This window comes from Equus caballus, chromosome 3 (genome assembly GCF_041296265.1).
Source record: "Equus caballus isolate H_3958 breed thoroughbred chromosome 3, TB-T2T, whole genome shotgun sequence".
In the NCBI taxonomy this organism is placed as follows: Eukaryota; Metazoa; Chordata; class Mammalia; order Perissodactyla; family Equidae; genus Equus; species Equus caballus.
This window is the reverse complement of record NC_091686.1, coordinates 121,983,204-122,001,102: the sequence shown is the minus strand read 5'-3', so window position 1 is coordinate 122,001,102 and position 17,899 is coordinate 121,983,204. Positions and strand designations below refer to the sequence as shown.

Here is a 17,899-nt window from a genome sequence, read left to right as displayed (position 1 = left end):
AGACTCAAGGAGGAGCCTGAGGGTGCGGGAAATGGGCTGGATGAGCTCGGGGACCTGTCCTGCGTGGTGCAGGATGCTCAGCAGCACCCCGAGTTATGCCGACCACAAATGTCTCCTGACAGTGCCAGGTGCCCTGGGGTCAGGCTTAGCCCAATTGAGAACCCCTGAGGTCAAGTGTGGCAGGCCTCTTGTCTGGAGCCGGGACGCCGATGGGAAGGGGAACCATTCTCTCTGGCTCTTGGCATCTCAGAGGCCACAGGGCCTTTTCTGCTGTGCCACGTTTCTTCTCAGACAAGCTTCCTCCTGCCCGCAGCCCAGCGTGGCTGCTCCCTGGGGCCCACATGACGGCCCAGGCCCAGCACAGACTGCCCTCACCCTGTGGGCTCTATGGCCATTATTTCAGATTCGCACACGATGGTTGGGTGGCCTGACAATCGCCCGGGAAAGCCGTCCACCCAGCCTTTCTAGTCCCGTTAGCCTGGGTCAGGTGTTGACGTGGGCCCTTGTGCCTGCTGCAGCCTCAGACACCGGGTCAGGAAGGCTGCAGGGGTGCCCCAGAGCCTGTGCCCCAGGTGACTGATGGTCTCATCAAACCTTGCCCAGAAGAGCACGTGGCAGCTTCGTGCACGTCCGGTTCCCAGGACTGAGCTGGCAGGAGGGTAGCGGCCACGACCGAGGAGCCCCTCCACGTGAGAGTCCGTCTCAGCCTCCTCCCAGCACCCTGGGAGGTTGGCGCCATCACCTTCCCTCTTCCCAGACCCAGAAGCTCAGCCCAGGACATAAGTCACTTGCCCATCCTTGCACACTCATGAAGCTGCGTGGCTTTGGAGGCGGGCTCTCCAAGGCCCGGGCCGAGAGCTGCTGTGTCAGCTCAGGGGGACTCAGGATGCATTTTTTTTTTTTTAAGGAAGATTAGCCTTGAGCTAACATCTGCCAATCCTCCCCTTTTTGCTGAGGAAGACTGGCCCTGAGCTAACATCCGTGACCATCTTCCTCTATGTGTGGGACACCTACCACAGCATGGCATGCCAAGTGGTGCCATGTCCGCACCCAGGATCTGAACCGGCGAATCCCGGGCCGCCGAAGCGGAATGTGCAAACTTAACCACTGTGCCACCGGGCTGGCCCCAGGGTGCATTCTTGATGGTGGCAAGGTCACAGGTGGGACTGCCTTTCCGGGCCTGTCACTGGCCTGTGTCATCACTGAAATTGAAGCATGCCCCTTCCACCAGAAAATAAGATTAAAACACTGTGCTTTTAAAACCAGAAAACCTATGTGGCGAGGAAGAGAGTACAGTGGAGAGATCCCAGGGCTGGGATTCAGTTCTGAGCCTGGCCCCTGTGCTGGGATCAGCCTGGCCTCAGGTTCATGAGGGTACCCACGAGAAGGGGCGCCCTCATTGTGTGAGCAGGTTTGGGGGTGTTGGTGAGATCTAATGTGCTACCATCCTAGGGAAGTGGTTAAGGGGCAGGCGCTGGGGCCAGGTGAGTCTCTGCCCTTGCTATTGTTCCAGGAGGATCAGGGGCTTCGCTGGGACCTCTTAGCTCGTGCCTGGCCCTGGAGCGCTCACTGCCCACTTGCACCGTCAACTTCGTCAGCTTCCTCCCTGTGAGGTCCCAAGGGCCTTGGGTGGGTGCCTGAGGGCCTGAAACCAGCAGAGCCCCCACCTCCCAGCCCTCATTCACCAAAGCCACGGGCACGCACGCCGTAGTGCATGCCAGAGCAGAAGAGGGCAGGGCCACTCTGCAGGCAAGACAGCAGGATGAGCGCCCTCTCGCAGGCGGTGGTCCAGCAGGGTCTTGGGATGGACCAGCCTGGCCCGAGGCAGGGGAAGGAAGCCCCCTCTCCTGAGCTCTCTCCCGAGGGCTTGCGGTCTTGGGTGGGGCCCTGGGAGACCCCGGGCCTCGGGTGTCTGCTCTGCGAGTCCCCAGCAGGCCTTGAAGACGGAGCCTGGCCCTCTCAGTCTCGCCTCTCCGTGCACGTTCCACCCCGCAGCCGCGCTCTGGCTAACGTTTGGGGCAGCGTCACGCCAGGCACTCGACTAAGGGCTTCCGTGTCGGGTTTTCTCCCCCTTGCCCCGCTCGTCACTTTGCTGGATTATTTCTTCAATTTCAAAAGTAACTCATGCTCATTAGAACAAATCAGGCAATACCTGTGTTACTTTTCTAATTGAAAATTCTGGTAAAGTAATAAATTGGAGATGGGGAAAGAAAAGCTAGGAAGTGAAGCTAATGATTATCAGCAGGTGTTTTGGATATTGGTTTAAAGAGTTGGGACCAGAAGATGTGTGTGACCTCCTGCCTCCACCCGCAAAGCCCGCATCAGAGCTCCTTCTGCACGTGCAGCTCAGCCGGGCCGGCCTCATGTTGTGGCCTCTAGTTAGCCATCGGACATAATATGTGAGCGGGTCAGAAACGCTGTTTAAGAAACTTGGGAGGAGAGGAGCGTGGCCCTACCCTTGGAGAAGCCGGAATCACCGCCAGCTGAGTCCACCTTCTCTGTGGCCCCAGGTGCAAAAGAGACTACTGGATCTCGTGCCTGAGGGAGCCGGCTCCTGGGGGGCGCCCCGCACTGCAGGGCCGGCCGGCGCTGGGCAAGCACAGGTGTCCTTGCATGTAGGATGCTGGGGCCACCCTGTGTTCCAGGCGGGGATTGAGCCAGGAGCGGTCACAGGGTGTCCCGAGGTCCAGGTCTGTCCGTGTGCAGCCTTTTCCACAGAAGTGTTTGTCTGCCCTGCCCTGTCCCCCCCGCTCCACTTGGTGTCCTGTCCTCTGGGACGCGGGCCTGGCTCTCTGCTCCCGATGATTCCCCATGAACGGTGGCTGTGCAGGGGCCGCAGCTGCCCGCTCACTGGTGGCCGTGTGTCCTTTCAGGTGTATTACTGCCGCTCCTTGGCACTGGCGTTCCTGGAGCTCACTGTGGTGCGGAGGTTCCACGAGCACACGCACCAGCCCAGCGTGCCGCCCCCGCTGCGGGCCGTGCTCCGGCGGCTCAGCGCGCTCTACGGCCTGTGGTCCCTGAGCCAGCACACCGCCCTGCTCTACCGAGGTGAGCCTCCTGGGGCACCTGCTGCCCCACCCTTCCCACCCCAACCCCCCAGGGATCAGGCACCCTCTGCGTTATCCAGGACTCTGCTTTCCTGGGAGGCGTGACTTCCCCGAGGATTTACTGAGCACACCCGCCGCCGGTGCACAGATAAGGAGCCCAGACACCAGGATGGGAAAAGTGTGAGGGGTGGAACTGTCAGGAAGGCACCCACAGGGCCAAGCAGACACGAGCCCAGGCTGCTGGGGAGGCCCCAGGAATGCCCGTATGGGGGGCCCAGGAGGGCTTCCTGGAGGAGGTGATGCCTGGGCTGATTCCTGGAAGACTGGTGAGGAGGTGGTTAGCCTGAGTTTCTCCACCTTTTTCTCATTCTTGTCACCTAAGGAGCCTTTTTAGACACGTTTTCCTGATCGCCCCCTGGCGTGTTAATAATACAGATGCTCTGTGTATCCGTTCACCTCCTGTACTCTATCTGGGCTTCATGAAGAGTGAGGGGTTTGCCCCTCCCCCTCCCAAGAACCCACGTTTCCCCTGGGGGCTGGTGTTGGCCCAGGAGGCCATGAGAGTGCACAGTTAACAAAGGAGTGAGGGGTGTGCCAGCGGCAGGCGTGGCGGGGGGTGGGGGTGAGCAGGAGATGGCCCTCTCTGAGAAACGACCACTCTCAGCGACTGACGAAAATCAACCAAAGCCGGCTGTGCAGCAAACACATCCTCCCTGTGCAGGGTCGGGGCCTCGGGCCTGGTAGACGCCACAGCAGAGCCCCAGTGGGCCAGCGGAGGGAGAACCCCAGGAGGTAGCCCCGTGGCCCGCCCACGTAGCCGGCCCCTAGCCCCAGGCGCCCACCGCAGTCTTCCTGGGCATCCCGAGCCACCATCCATGCTTCCTTCTGCCTAAAATCCCCATTTCCTCCTTTGGACAGAACCCAGCCTGCTGTGCCCCCGGCCCCACCTGCCTCCCCGGCCCCTCCTCGTGGGTCCCCATGGCCCACCTGCCTCCCCGGTCCCTCCTTCTGGGCCCCCTGCAGCCCGCCCACCTCCCCCAAGCCCTCAGATCTTTGCCCTCCTCACACCCGGGCCCTCTGCCTCAGCTTCTGGCTGTGACCTCCTGGTTCATGCTCAGAGAGCCGGTGGGAAAAGGGACATCAGAGCCCTGGCTGCCAGTGCATTCCTGCGCAGGGGTGCAGCCGGACTCGGGCAGTGGCTGTGAGCCGTTTTCACACAAAGTAGGCTAATGTGGAGAGCTGTTCCGGGGTGACTGCGCTTCCTGGGTGATTTGGGACCTAGGGTACCCAACAGCAGGGTAACCAACGCTCTGCTTCCAGGTGGCTACTTTTCTGGGGAGCAAGCGGGTAAAATGATTGAGACGGCCATCTTGGACCTGTGTTCCCAGGTGAGTGGTGACCACCGTGTGTTACCATCTGACATACGCATTACAGGAACCCCCGCGTGGTGGCCTTCCCTGACCTTGGCTGCCCACGCATGCGTGTGCCGTCAACGTGTAGCAAAATCAGGAAAATTAGAAGAAAATGTGGTTATGTCAGAAATGTCAGGAGACGAGTAGCTTTTGGGGAGTATCTTAGCATCTGGCCACATTCGGCTCCCTTTGATCCACTTATCGTAGCAACACCAATTCTTCTCTGGAGCATTTCGAGTTACTCCGCCTCCAGTTTAAGTTCATTTCGTGGTGTTCACTTACCTCTGTCACCCAGAAAAGTCCCATGGCCCACGCCTCTGTTCTGGTGGCGCTCTGTCCAGGCGGACTTCCTACAGGGATGGTATGTTCTGAGTTTCTCCACCTTTTTCTCATTCTTGTCGCCTAAGGAGCCTGCCCCACACAGTCACCACTGGCCACGTGGGGCCGTTGGCAGTGGCAATGTAGCTGATATGATCCAGGATTTTTAATTTTCTTTGATTTTAATTAATTTAAAGAGTCACTCTTGCTAGTGGCCACCATATTGGGCAGTACAATGCTGTTAATCGGGTTGCTACTCTCTTGATGGTGGGAAGTGACCCAGAGCCCGCCGGCGTTTTGTCAGATGTCTGCAGTGACACCTGGCCTGCCACTTGCCCCTCCCGTGCTCTCAGAGCCAAGGGAGCAGCAGCAGCGTCTTTGTGCTGGTGCCAGCCACTTCCCGGGCTTCCTTCCAAGGCTGCTGAGGAGGGTGTGTTGGTACCTGCAGTGCAGGCACACGGCACATCACTTTTCTTAAAGTAGAACCATTGACAGGAAGGCCTTCCCTTGTGCGCTCCGTGGTGGTGAGCTGCTGTGTATAGAAAGGCACAGTGGTCTCCCTGGCTCTCACATGTGCTGCGGGGCTGGCGGCCATGGTGGAGGCGGCCCACGCCTCGTCTGCACCCGCCACCTCAAGGATCCAGGATGTCTTCTCCCTTGGGGAGGCCTGAGGCAGCTGGTGGAGGGGCGCCCACTCATCCACTAGGCCCTAGTCGGCAAGCCGTGCGCTTGTGCATCGTCTGTGGGTGTGTCCAAGCCGCCACGGCAGAGGTGAGCTGGGAGACAGGCCCAATGGCCCACAAAGCCGGACTGTTCCCCTTTACTTTAAAGGTTGCTGACCCCTCGTCCCGACGGCTGCTCTGCTAATGATTTCCCTCTGAAGTGGGTGGGCTCGCTCATCCGCAACCTCGGCACAGAGAGGGTGGGGCGCTGTGGCACAAGTGAACGTGTGTGCTAGGGAGCAGCACCCAGACCGTGAAACCTGCCCATTTCCTGTGCTTGTGGTTGTCGCTCTGCCCAGCGATGGCTCTGAATCTGCGTCACTGGAGTCGCCCCGTTCCAGTGTTCTATTCGGCAAAGCCACGGAGCTTCACAATTGTTTTAAGAAATAATTTTTTTTTTTGCATTCCAAGAAAATTCTTGGGAGTCTGTTCATATAAATTCCAGTTGTCATATTGAAGAATAATTTGTCTAATGGAACAGGAGGGTAATAAAACCACTGTGAGCCAAAGGGCATTTGTGTCAGGACCTTCCCAGGTGCTCATAAATGCCTTCTCCCTCACATTTCTTCTGGATGCATTTTCCTGCATTAGAACAGCAACTGCCCAGATAGGTCAGGGTTCAGAGACGAGTCTCTGAAGACGGTCGCCAGTAAATGAGCCACAGAGTCGTCACTTTTACGAGCAGTCCCCACCTTGTTGAAAAACAGTAAAACATTGGAAGTCATGAGTGAATAGCAGCATGGTGAAAATATTCAAACTCACACTCAGGGAATCTGTGATCCAGGCCAGGAAAAGATAACACGTTAGTAATGGAGCCTTGCGCGCCTGCTGGGGTTACCGTTGCTAGTGGGCCCAACAACAAACGGCCGCAGCTCTGTTCTGCAGTGGTCGCCATGGCGATCTCTGGGCGTTGCCAAGTGTATGGACTGTGTTTTCCGACAGCTGAAAGATGATGCGGTTGCCCTGGTGGACGTGATCGCCCCTCCTGACTTTGTCCTGGACTCACCGATTGGCAGAGCCGACGGCGAGGTAAGGCGCAGCCCCCTCCCATGGCTGGGCAGGAGTGGGAGACGCCGTGCACTCAGGCACCAGCGGGGGCTGTTCTGGCAGCTGATGGCCGTGATTGCAGACCTGCGGGGGTGACATGGGTCAGGGGTCCCCTGGCGCCTTCCTCAAGGGAAGTTGTCACGCTCTGAGCAGCAGTGGAGGGAGTGGCCCGAAGAAGTTGGGGTGGTTGTGGGCGAGTTAGCCGTCCCCCGGCCTGCCTTCCTCCAAGAAACGGGGTGGTGATGCCACCCTCAGGGGCTGCGAAGCCAAGGTCAGCACAAGCCTGTGCGAAGCGCGGCCCCGCAGCCGTCTCCCTCTTCTCACACTGCCCCAGGCCCTTTCCAGTCCTGGGTCTTGGTGCCGTCGTACAGTCTGGTTCCCACCCCATCAACCAGGCCACTCACCCCTGTCCCTGCGCTTCCTGGCGGGTTCTCGATCTCCTCTCTTGCCCCTGGTGCTCCAGAAAGATTTCTTAAAAAGCAGATCTTGTCAAGCTCCTCCTCTGACTGAGCTCTCCACCAACATCCCCCACACCTGAAATAGCACCCACATCCCCTCCTGTGCCCCCAGTGTACGGCCTGCCCTCTGCCTGGTTCTCCAAGGTCATTTTATGCCATGCTCCTCCTGTCCTCTGGACTCCAGCCTCCAGCCTCACAGTCTTCTTCTCTGTTCTTCTATCATGCTGGGCTTGTTCCCACCCCAGGGCCTTTGTACCTGCTGTTCCTGCTACCTGGAGTGCTTCCGTTCGGTTGGGTCTAAGGAGAATACATCCTCTTCAGAGAGGTCTTCTCTGGCCTCCACTAAAGTGCCCCCACTTTGTCCTGCTGTGTGATCTCACAGCACTGGTTACTGAGCCCACAGGCACCCCTAGGCGACTTTCACCACCACGTGGAGATGCCAGTGCTGGACGATGCTCACGGGTCTGCTGTGTGCCTCCCAGCACCTCACCACCCACAGGTTATTGTCCTTGTGTTACCATGGGGAGGTGGCATTTCAGACTTCTGCAGTCACGTGCCTGAGGTCTCGCGGCTGTGAGCAGCATAACAGGAGATACCCCCCCCCCCCGCAAACTCTGACCCCCAAGGTCATGTTCTTTCTGCCAAGGCACCGCTGCCAACCCAGGCTCTGCTTCAATGGAGACTGGACGTAAGGGGACAGGAGCCCTCCCTCTGTCCTCAGGGTAACCATCGTGAACTTGCCCAGAGAGGGGGCAGGCACCCTGGCCTCCCACAGCCCGGACACACCTGGGGTTGGACAGGGGTCCCAGGTGCTGGAGGGCAGGATGGAAGCGTTCCCTGTCGAATTGTTCAGGAGTAGGGACAGTGACATCTGTGCGGAGCCTGCTGTCTTCTGCCTGCACAGCTGAGCATTTGGCATCCTCACTGAGTCCCACAGGGTGGATGTGTCCATGCCCACTTTGCTGGGGCAAAATGCAGCGTCTGGAGGCTGGGTGGGTGCCCGTGGTTGCCCAGCCAGGGAGCGGCAGAGCCGGGATCTGGGCAGGCATCCGCCATGTGGAGAGAAGACAGGAGGGCGAACCTTGGTCCCCTGCTGTGGCCAGGGCCCCCTGGGAGCACGGAGAACATGCCAAGCCCACGGGAGAGGGCCTAGCCTCTGCTGACATGGGTTCAGCAGGCAGCCGGGCAGGTGGGCATTCCAGGAAGAAGCAGCACGCGCCCATCCCGGAGGGCCTGGCAGTGGTGTCGATCGAGGACCTCGGAGCACGAGCGAGGCTCTGCCTGTGCAGAGGGAGCCGGGGCGGCGAATGCTGGACCCACCTGCTCCGCAGAGGCAGCCCTGTGTGGCGCACGGCCGGGGAGTGACCTGGAGGGAAGAAGGCCATCCTCAGATGGGGCCCCTGCTGGCACTAGATTCACGGAGCTGGGAGGCCTCGCCTGATGCGATGTTTATACAGCCCACGTTTCTCCCAGTTTTAAGGAGTGATGTCTTTACCAGGTGCTACTCAGTAAGAGATTCATTTTAGGTGAACAAACACAGCTGGAGGAGGTTATTTGAGACAGTCATGAGACATCACGCTCCCAGTTGAGAAATGTAACCTCAGGTTTATGACCCGTGGGGGAGAAGCCTGGGTCCATGTCTCTTTGGGGCCAAGAGCAGATGTTGGAGGAGGAATTGCTCAGTGCACTTAGCAGGTGCAGGGAGAGCGGCCTTAAAGGTAAAAATCGGTCCACAGCAGCCGGATACAACCCAGGCCCCTCCGCGGCCCGGGGGACTGTCACCGCCTCCCAGCCTGGCACCCACTGTCGAGAGTGGTGAAGATGGGTCATCAGCCCGCAGGGTTTTCGCGGCCTTCCTCCATGACAGCTGCTCTCCCCGGTTCTCCAGCGAGGCCGCCTGGGTGAAGATTCGCTTTGACAGGCCTGGAGGAGGCGGACGGGGAGGGACAGTGTGTGCCGGGTGTGGTGGCCCAGGGGACCACACGGCAAGGCCAGCCCACGAGCCGTCATTCTGCTGCCCGGCTGTGCCTCCCCTGTGCCAGCCAGAGCCTCGTGGGTGCAAGAGGACAGAGTCCAGGAGAAAGAGCGCACGGAGGCTTGGAGGGTCCCACGGCGGCCATGCTTCAGAAGCAGAAAAGGACGAGTAGGGTGTTCCATCATGAATGTGCTTTATGGTGCTTTATAATTGCATTTTCCTAATTGTTTTCTACTGAAAAAAGCTTTATATAAATTAAATTTAAATCATCTTAAAACTTCTCTAAAAAGCGACACAAGAGAATTTCCTGTTTTTAACAAAAGCTCACGAGGGGAGTTGCATTTGCACGCTCAGCCATCTGAGGAATCTGTTTTATTATTTATGTGTCTGTGTCTTTTGTAGCTCTATAAAAACCTCTGGGGCACCGTCCTTCAGGAAGGCAAAGCGCTGGAGAGGGCCTCGTGGTGGCCGCAATTCTCTGCCAACAAGCCCGTCATAGGAAGTTCGAAATCAAAGCTGTAGTCACGAGGCTCAATCTCATTAATCTAATCATGCTAATCAAGACATTGACCTCACCTTCTGGTTCCAGGAGACGCTGGACATTGCTGCCGCTTTCTGAACATGCACCGCTGCCTCCAACCAGCCCTTGTCCTGTCGGGACTAGCCGTCCTGGGCTGGGCTCTCTCCAGTCACCCCAGGAGGCGTCGGGGCGGAAGTGCGGGGCTCGCTGGGGGCCGTGGTGACTTGCTGTGCAAAGAGGGAACCTAGATAATCATATCTTCCTGATGGCTGCCCACTGTGGCGATGAGGACTGGGCACGTCCTGTTTCACTCACCGAATATAAAGCTGACTGCTCCTCATCAGGGACTTTGTTTCTAACATCATCCGAGATTTTTTACAAAGCTCTTCTTCACTGAGACTTAATGGCGCCGGTGTGAGTCTGTGGACTCTAGCCTGCCTTTACTGTGTAATTAAATTCGTTATAATCTTCCTCGTCACACCAAAGACCATCTGAGTGACATAGTTTAAGATTTTTAAGGAGGAGAAAATCAGTTTTATTACTTTCTTGTGTGGAACTAGAAGTTTCCATCAAGGAGATGTTTCCAAATTTAAAAGTGCATCACGACTTGAACGTCTAGACAACTTAACACCCTGACCCCCAGCGTGTGGCTTGTTGAGTTGGTAGAATGGGGTGGTTTTGCCGTCAGTAAATACCCAGGGCTGCACGGCCCCACGGGGTGTTTGCCTGGCAAACTCCCCACATGTGTGTGTGCATGTGTGTGCACGTGTGTGCGTGTGCGCCCAGCGCGGCCCAGGTCTGTGAGCATATGTCCAATCCGTGGAGACCAGACTGAGGAGCTCAAAGAGCCTCCCCGGCCACGCGGGTTTCCGAGCCCAGGACGCCAGCTGGCAGGTGGTTCTGACTCTTGGCACTGTCTCTGTTTCCCCTCCGCTGTCCCGTTGTGCTCCTTGGCCTCTCTGATCAGTCCTGGAAGGCACGAGACTTTTGCCCTCAGCGGCCCCCGTGCCTCCCGACCTCTGTGGCCTTGGAGCCCACTAGTGCAAACTGGTCCTGGACAAACGAGGACCTTTATTTTTCAAAATAACCCAGGGAATTTCTGAGCACATGGAAGGCGTGGGCAAGAACCTGTTTGTGGAGGCTGGATTTCCAGCTCTGGAAATTACGTGGGTGGTTCCTTCTCAAGCCTCAGTTTTCATGCCTGGAAAAGGGACACATCTCCCACCCCACCTCCCACCCCTGCAGAGCTGCCAGGAGCATCAGAGCAGGTAGGAGGGGCGATTTGTCATGAGCACGCACTACGTGCTGGAACTTTCTATCCATCATTGGCCCCTCAGACAACTGTGTGGGGCTGGGGGGAACTGTGTCATCAGGCCCATTTTACAGATGGGGAAACTGACCCCAGAGGGCTGATTCACTGCCCTGGGCTGGATAGCCAGGAAGTGGCAGAGCTGGACCGGGCTCTCAGGTCTGACCCAAAGCCCCAGCCTGTCCTTGGCCCCACACGTTCTCAGAGCCGGGCACAGACGGGCCTTTGCTGATGTCAGTGTCACGGCTTTACCTAGGGCACAGTCCTTCCTCATTTAAGGTCTGTCTGGTTGGGGGGGTTTCCTTGTGTCTTAAATAAACCCTTCACATTTTTTAAGAGTGTTTTGTCCATTATACTCTTCTCTGCCTGCTTTCAGAGAGAATGGGAACAACAGAAAATTTTCCAGACCCTTAGAAATTGAGATGGGCTGGTTCTGAGCACAGATTCCAATAGTGGAGTGGAGGAGCCTGTCGATGCCAGAAGGAGGGGTTCACTCCCCACAGGTCTCAGGGGTCCCCAGGCCCAGCCACTCTGCCTGGGGTTCCAGCCCAAGAGCCTGCTGGCCGCGGTCACCAATTTCTGTCGTGTATCCCCGGGAGGCCACTCGGGCTGCGTGTTCGTGGACACTGCTTCACCCGCACCCCGTGGCTCTTCTCAACAGGGAGGAGCTGGCTCTCTGGTCCTCTGACCCTCCTGCCGCTGGTGTCCGGCTGCACCCTCCGCCTCGGGCCCCATTTCAGGAGTGACAGCCTCACCTGGGCATCTCGCGTTTTCGTATTTTGCCTTTTGTCGTTTGGGATCTTGGTTTATTGTCCAGTTTTGGGTCTGAAACCACCAGCTCTTCCAACAGGTCATAGAAGTCCGAGGTTGAGAGTGTGTTCATCCAGGAAGATAAACACAGTCGTCTGTAAGTGTCAGGCGTGCTGGGCTCTGTGATCAGGGAGCTGTGTGAGGTGTGCCCGCGGCTGCCACTGCTCCGTGTGCACTCCCGCGCCCACCCACTAGGGACGTCTTCACTCCCGAGGTTCTGCAGGCGGGACGTGCTCCTCGACTTGCAGGGCCAGGAGGGTCATCAGTGAGCCACACAGCCTGGGCGCCACCCCCCAGGCCCGGCCTGGCCACCTGCCACCGTTCATCCACCACCAGGCTCCTCCCCCCCGCCACCGGCTGCCTGGTGCAGGGCTGTCCCGACGGCAGGAGCGGAGGAGGTTAAGGAGTGGACGGTCATTAAAGGCCATTTTAAAAATAAAGCATTTGAAAACACTGTGCAGTAAAAACTTGAATAATTTGAATAGATTTTAAAAATTTAATCTCATTGCTTTCTACCAGTTTTTTTTTTTTTTGGTTATAAAACCAACAGGCGTTTGGTACTATTGCAGTAACATAGGAAGGTTCAAAGAAGAAAACGTCACTCATAATCCACTTGGGAACAACCACTGGTTGCATGGTATTTACTTTAGGGCCACGGGGCAGAGATCTGGGTCCACCGTAATCCTGGCTCTTGCTGGGTTTGCCCGGTTGTGACAGTGACTTGTGCCCTTCCCTCGGCAGCCCTGTGGCCTGTCCCATCCCACCTGCTGGTAACAGTGTAGCACACCCCATTCGAATGCCTTCCTCCTCCGTGTGTGGGGGGTTTTTGTAACAGGAAGGGGGTCATCCTCTTGTCAGCCTTTTTGTCCCCGCTTAAAGGCATGTCACGGGCACCTCCGTTCAGGCAGCGTGGGGTACAGGGTTAACAAACCTCCCCTTGAGGGCTGTGGAGAGGGAGGGCCTGTGCTCCAGGTGGCTCTGGGCCGTCCGTCCTCGCACGTGGGCCTGAGCGTCAGTTCCTGGAGGCCGAATTGCTGAGGGCCGGGATTTCACGTGGGGGCTGCTGATAAGGCCGGAGGCCCTGGGGCGGGTGTGGACCCACCAGCGTGTTGGATGAGAGCCCAGAGTGGGCCACGTTGCCTGGGCGGGTCCCCCGCTGATGAAGTGGGATGAAGGGGAGAATCTGGCAGCTGTGAGCCTTAACATGGGCTCATCCGGAAAGCACGCAGCGCAGAGCCTGGACGTGGCGGGCGCGAGCTCCTGGCACCTGGTCATCAGTCTCCTCCACGGGCTTTGTTCCCACGCCCCTTTGTCCTCACTGTTCCCTTCCCGTCCCAGGGGTTAAATAAACCAGCATCTCCTGGTCGGTTTGCTTTTCTTTGCTCCCTTCTGAGAGCTGATGGTGTCTTCCCCTGTATTCATAGCGATTTCTATTGTTCCCCTGTGATAACTGCCTGCTCTTGTTCTTTGTCTAATGGAGCATTTAGTTTTTAAGATATTTTCATTTAAAAAATATTTTTGTGTACTAAGCATCATAAACCTTTGACATGCATTGAAAATTATTTTTCCTCATTTATTATTTGCCTTTTAATTAATTTTTTTGATTTAGTGTAAACTTTTAAAATTTAAAATTGTATGTATGTATAAATCAAAAAACTAAGGATCGTTTCTGCTTCAGCCTTTGAGGTCAGGCTGGGAGAGTCCTCTCCCGAACCCAGATGATTCACGTTTGCCTATGTTTTCCTTGAGGACGTTACAGTATTCAGTGGGCTGGGGGTTTATTTCCAGGTGGGCGTGAGGCCAGGATCTAAAATGGTGAGCCCATTGACTGACACACTGACCTGAAGTCCCACCTGTATCAGACGCCACAGTCGCGTGTTCTCAGGTCTGTCTCTGCCTTTTTCGCTTTTATTGGCTTTTCTCACATCAGCTTCTGTTGATTTCATTATTGAGGCTTTCACACTTTTAATATCTTTTGGAGTGAGGAGATATAGCCTTATCTCTCATCTTTTCAAAAAACTTCTCAGGGCTGGCCTGGTGACGGACGTAGCGGTTAAGTTCACACGTTCTGCTTTGGCAGCCCGGCGATCGCTGGTTTGGATCCCAGGTGCAGACATGGCACTGCTTGTCAAGCCATGCTGTGGCAGGCGTCCCATGTATACAGTAGAGGAAGATAGACAGAGATGTTAGCTCAGGGCCAGTCTTCCTCAGCAAAAAGAGGAGGATTGGCTGCAGATGTTAGCTCAGGGCTAATCTTCCTCAAAAAAAAAAAAAAGCCACTTCTCAGATGTATGAGCTTTGGTATTATTCTTGTCAAGTCTGGGCACTCTCCCATCCCCAGATTAAAGAAAGATTCTTTGGAAACTGGAATTTTGTCTAATTGATAGATTAATATCAGGAGAATTTATATCTTTAAGTAGTTTTCCCATTTAAGACCATGTTTTCAAGTTTTTAATAAAAAGCTCATTTTTGTATATTTTGTAACTGGTCACCTTTTAAAAACCTTATTATAACAGTCTTTTGTTGATTCTCTTTGGTTTTCCTTATATGTCAGATATAGTGATGCTTTTGCCCTTATCTTTCCAAAACTTTGACCAGTCCTGTAACTTTCCTGACTGGTGGCATCTGTGGGACAGACCCCGTACATGTGATGGCGGCACCACCGTCTGGGCCCGGTGCTCAGGAAAGGCCCTCAGGGGTTCTCGTTAGCCTGATGCCTCGTGAAGGACAGATGGGCAGACAGACTCAAGGCGGAAGACAAATGTGCACCGATGGCTGGACCCTCTGACCCACTGAGGACAATGCCTGCAGAGCGGGGAGCCGCCTGACCCTGGAATAAGAGAGCAACGAGCATCCCCTCGCCCTGGGGCTGCTTCACACGGACACAAATGCAAACCACGCGGACAAAGAAAAGGAAAATCAGCCACCCCATCGCTGTCTTCAGGAGCCCGCACATATCTCGGGATTGAGGCCTTCGACATCACCTCCAAGGATCCTGGTGGCAGTGGAGGTGTGGGCACTTTCCTCATGGGTGTATTGTTGACGCAGGGCAGACATTTGGGGACTGTCCCTTTTCTTGGGCTTCTAATAGCTCTGCCCAACCCTATTCACTTTTCTGCTATTTTTTATTCCCCCCGAGAGATTTAAGGGGGTCCTACCCTTGGGCTGCCCCCAGCAGGGATTTTTTACGCAGTCAGTGTCTACGCAGCGGTCACCCCTCCTGCTGTGCAAGGACAACGGCTCACATCCTCATCACAAGGCTCCTTTCTACTTGACTTGGTCCACACGGCCATTCTGGACGTTCCCCAGACTCCGCATGGAATGTGTCCTGCCCGACGGTGGGCCCCATCAGAAGAGCATGGGCCAGGCCCCAGGCACGGGTCCTCCAGAGGTCACATGGTCTTAGACCCCCCTTCATGTGGTGGGCTGTGTGGGTTTCCTGCCCAGCTTCCGAGCCCCTTCGTCCTCTCTAACAGAACCCTAGTTTTGTCCAAGTTCTGCCCCAAGGCTGGGCCCATGGTGGCTGGAGCTCCTCAGCTCATCTGGTCCCTTTGCCCCAGTCACTGGCTCAGGGATGGGACCCAGCTCAAGGATCCTGTTGGGTTGAGTCTAAGGAACCAGCTGGGACGGTGGTCTCTCGCTTTCACTGGACAATGTGCTGGCCGCTGAGGAGCTATGTGCCGCTCCAGCCACATTGCCACCTGAGCCTGAGGCTCAGCCAACCCGTGGGGACGGCCCGGGACACGGTGGCTGCCACACAGAACAAGAAGCCGCAGAGCCTCAGGTGATGGCCTCCAGGTGCATGAGCCACCGGCTTTCTAATCGCTGAGGACAGGTGAGCTAGGCCGAGGGCCCCACACACGGAGCCCCAGTGCCAGGCTTGGCCCGGGCACCTGCGGCAGAGCACAGGGGGCAGCCCCTGGTCCACACAGGGGGGCCACACTCCACAGGTGGCATGGCGGCTCGGTCTTGGGTGCGGGAGCTCTGGCACTGCACTGCCCAGCTGTCCCCCAGCAGCCTCTGCTTTGCTGCCAGCTGCTCTGGCCTCTGGCTGTCACTGAGACCTATGTCAGGGGGTTTGTCTCGGCCCAGGGCTTTGCTCCTGAGTCCGGGGGTCCGGGAGGCTCGGTGAGAGTTGGGTTCCTACTGGCTTCCAGGAAGCCCGCCTGTTCCAACTGAAACACGGGCCTGACCTCAGCTGGGCTCCCAGTGCCTGAGACTGCTGGCTGCCCCGGGGGTGGCTCAGCTTGCTCCATGACACCCGGAGGGAGGCGGATCTGGTCCCACGGTGGCCTGTCACTGAGCTCAGGCGGAGTTCCACTAGCCTTTCCTCGGGCTCCCACGTCTCGTTCGAGCTCTCAGGCAGGGAGGCCCACGCTGTGCTGCGCTGTTTGCTTTGTGAGAGAAAATGCGCGTTTCGTCTTACACAAGCCGAATGCTGGGGCGCAGAGCAGACCCGAGAGTGGTCCCCGGGGTCTGCTCCAGGTGTGTGAGTTCCGTGTGCAAAACTTCCTGACATCTCTCGAAGTTTTCCATCTTTGCTCCAGAGCAAAGCTTGTGAAAACAAAATGCATTTTTAGGAAGCTTTTCCTACGTCATCGTCCTTAAAAGCCCCGGGCCAGATGTCTGTGCTGGCAGCCTCAGGAGGTTGGTAGCGGCATCCACAGAGGACGGCTCTGGAGCTGGGCCCAGGTTCCAGGCCTCTCGGTCACTGGCTGTGAGGCCTTGGGCACATTTCTTCACCTTCCCAAAGTTGTTTCCTACTTTATAAAGGCCTGACGCTTGCCTTCAGGGTCAGAGGCGCTGACGTCATGCAGTCCGGGCACTGGGAGGGGCCCCTGGCCCACTGACCTGGCCCCTGGGGCTGCACGTCCTCCAGCACCGAGGGAAGTTCTGAGCATGCGGAGCCTGGGGACCACCGCCTCTGTCATGGGCCTGGATTCTGGGAAGAATGTGGGGTGGTCAGTGGCCCTCGTGAAGATGCTGAGACGGAGAATGACCATGTGCAGTCCCAGCGCCTGCCTGCCTGTGCCCTGGGGTGGCTCTGCTCTTGGCCTCCAGCGCTCCCACCTCTGCAGAAGGTCCTTTCAGGGACCAGAGTGGCCACAGGAGGAGCTTCATGTGGCTCCAGGCTGGCCCTTCTCTGCCAATCCTGGGCCCGCACAGAAAGCCTGCCCCCGGGGGAGCCCTGGTCATGCAGTCTTCGTCCTTGTGTGAGCACTCCTCGACACCCGGCCACCAAGGGCCTGGGGCCCCGTGGACAGTTCACTCCATCTTGGGACACTGCCCACTGCTGGCTGCTCACATGGCTTCCCAACCCCAGAATAGCCGCTGGGACGCTGTACCTGAGCCAGCTCCCTCTGTGTCCTTCCTTGGTGCTTCCCCACTTCCCTGACAATGGCCTCTGTGTGGACGTGAATGCAGTGTTGGCAGCAGACGTGCTTCCCACCCGGCATCCAAGCCAGCGTGGCCCACCACTTGCCCTGCCCAGCTGTCATCTGTGTGACAGAAGGAATTGCGTGACATTCCTCCTTCACCACGTTGGCTGCAGTAGCCCCACGACCCTGGACAGCACTTCCCACCGGTCGAGAAGCTCACTGAGGTCAGGGACGAGGTCTGAATCATCTGTGTGTCTCCAGTTCCCAGCACAAGGCCACAGAGAGGAGTCCTAGGCAAGCACTGGAGGGAGGCATGGGTGGATGGATGGATGGAGGGTGGATGGATGGGTGGATGGATAGGATGGGTGGATAGGGTGGGTGGATGGGTGGATGTGTGCATGGATAGAAGGATGGTTGGGTGGGTGGATGAATGGATGGATGTGTGCATGGATAGGTAGATGGATGGGTGGATAGGGTGGGTGGGTGGGTGGATGGGTGAGAAGATGAGTGGGTATATGGATGGATGAACAAATGAATGAATGAATGACTTCAATTAAAAATTGAATAAATGAATAAAATGAATGAATGAAAAAATGAATTAATGAATGAGTAAAGGACTGAGGCCAGCAGGGAAGGAGTGCCCTCGGCTGCCTCCAAAGGAGAGATCAGCAAGAGGGACTTCGAAGTCCCAGGACTCCCTTTGCGGCCACAGTGCTACCACACCTCGCCTTTTGTGTCCATCCCTGAAGTAATGACCACACAGGGTGTTACGGCTGAATTGTGTCTCCCAAATCCATATGCTGAAGCCCTAACCCCCAGGACATCAGGATGAGTGTACTTGGAGAGGGGACGTTAAAGAGGCGATTTAGGTAAAATGAGGTCGTATGAGTGGGTCCTGATCCA

The 17,899-nt window shown here is 56.7% G+C and overlaps 1 protein-coding gene across 10 annotated transcripts in view; it reads left to right on the top strand.

Moving 5' to 3' along the window:
- ACOX3 (acyl-CoA oxidase 3, pristanoyl) overlaps positions 1 to 17,590 on the top strand; it is a 57,361-nt gene extending 39,771 nt beyond the window's left edge. For 3 of the 10 annotated variants that reach the window (XM_023638434.2, XM_023638433.2, XM_070262813.1), the window contains exons 15-18: positions 2,874 to 3,048; positions 4,368 to 4,435; positions 6,442 to 6,528; positions 9,382 to 11,144. In XM_023638434.2, the coding sequence (XP_023494202.2) occupies positions 2,874 to 3,048; positions 4,368 to 4,435; positions 6,442 to 6,528; positions 9,382 to 9,501 (450 nt within the window). In that variant the 3' untranslated portion in view covers positions 9,502 to 11,144. Of the gene's footprint in view, positions 1 to 2,873; positions 3,049 to 4,367; positions 4,436 to 6,441; positions 6,529 to 7,249; positions 11,145 to 13,406; positions 13,598 to 14,216 lie in introns of those variants that run through there. The other 7 variants (XM_023638440.2, XM_070262815.1, XM_023638439.2 and 4 more) reach the window with 6 other exon arrangements.
- Positions 17,591 to 17,899: the final 309 nt, after the last annotated feature.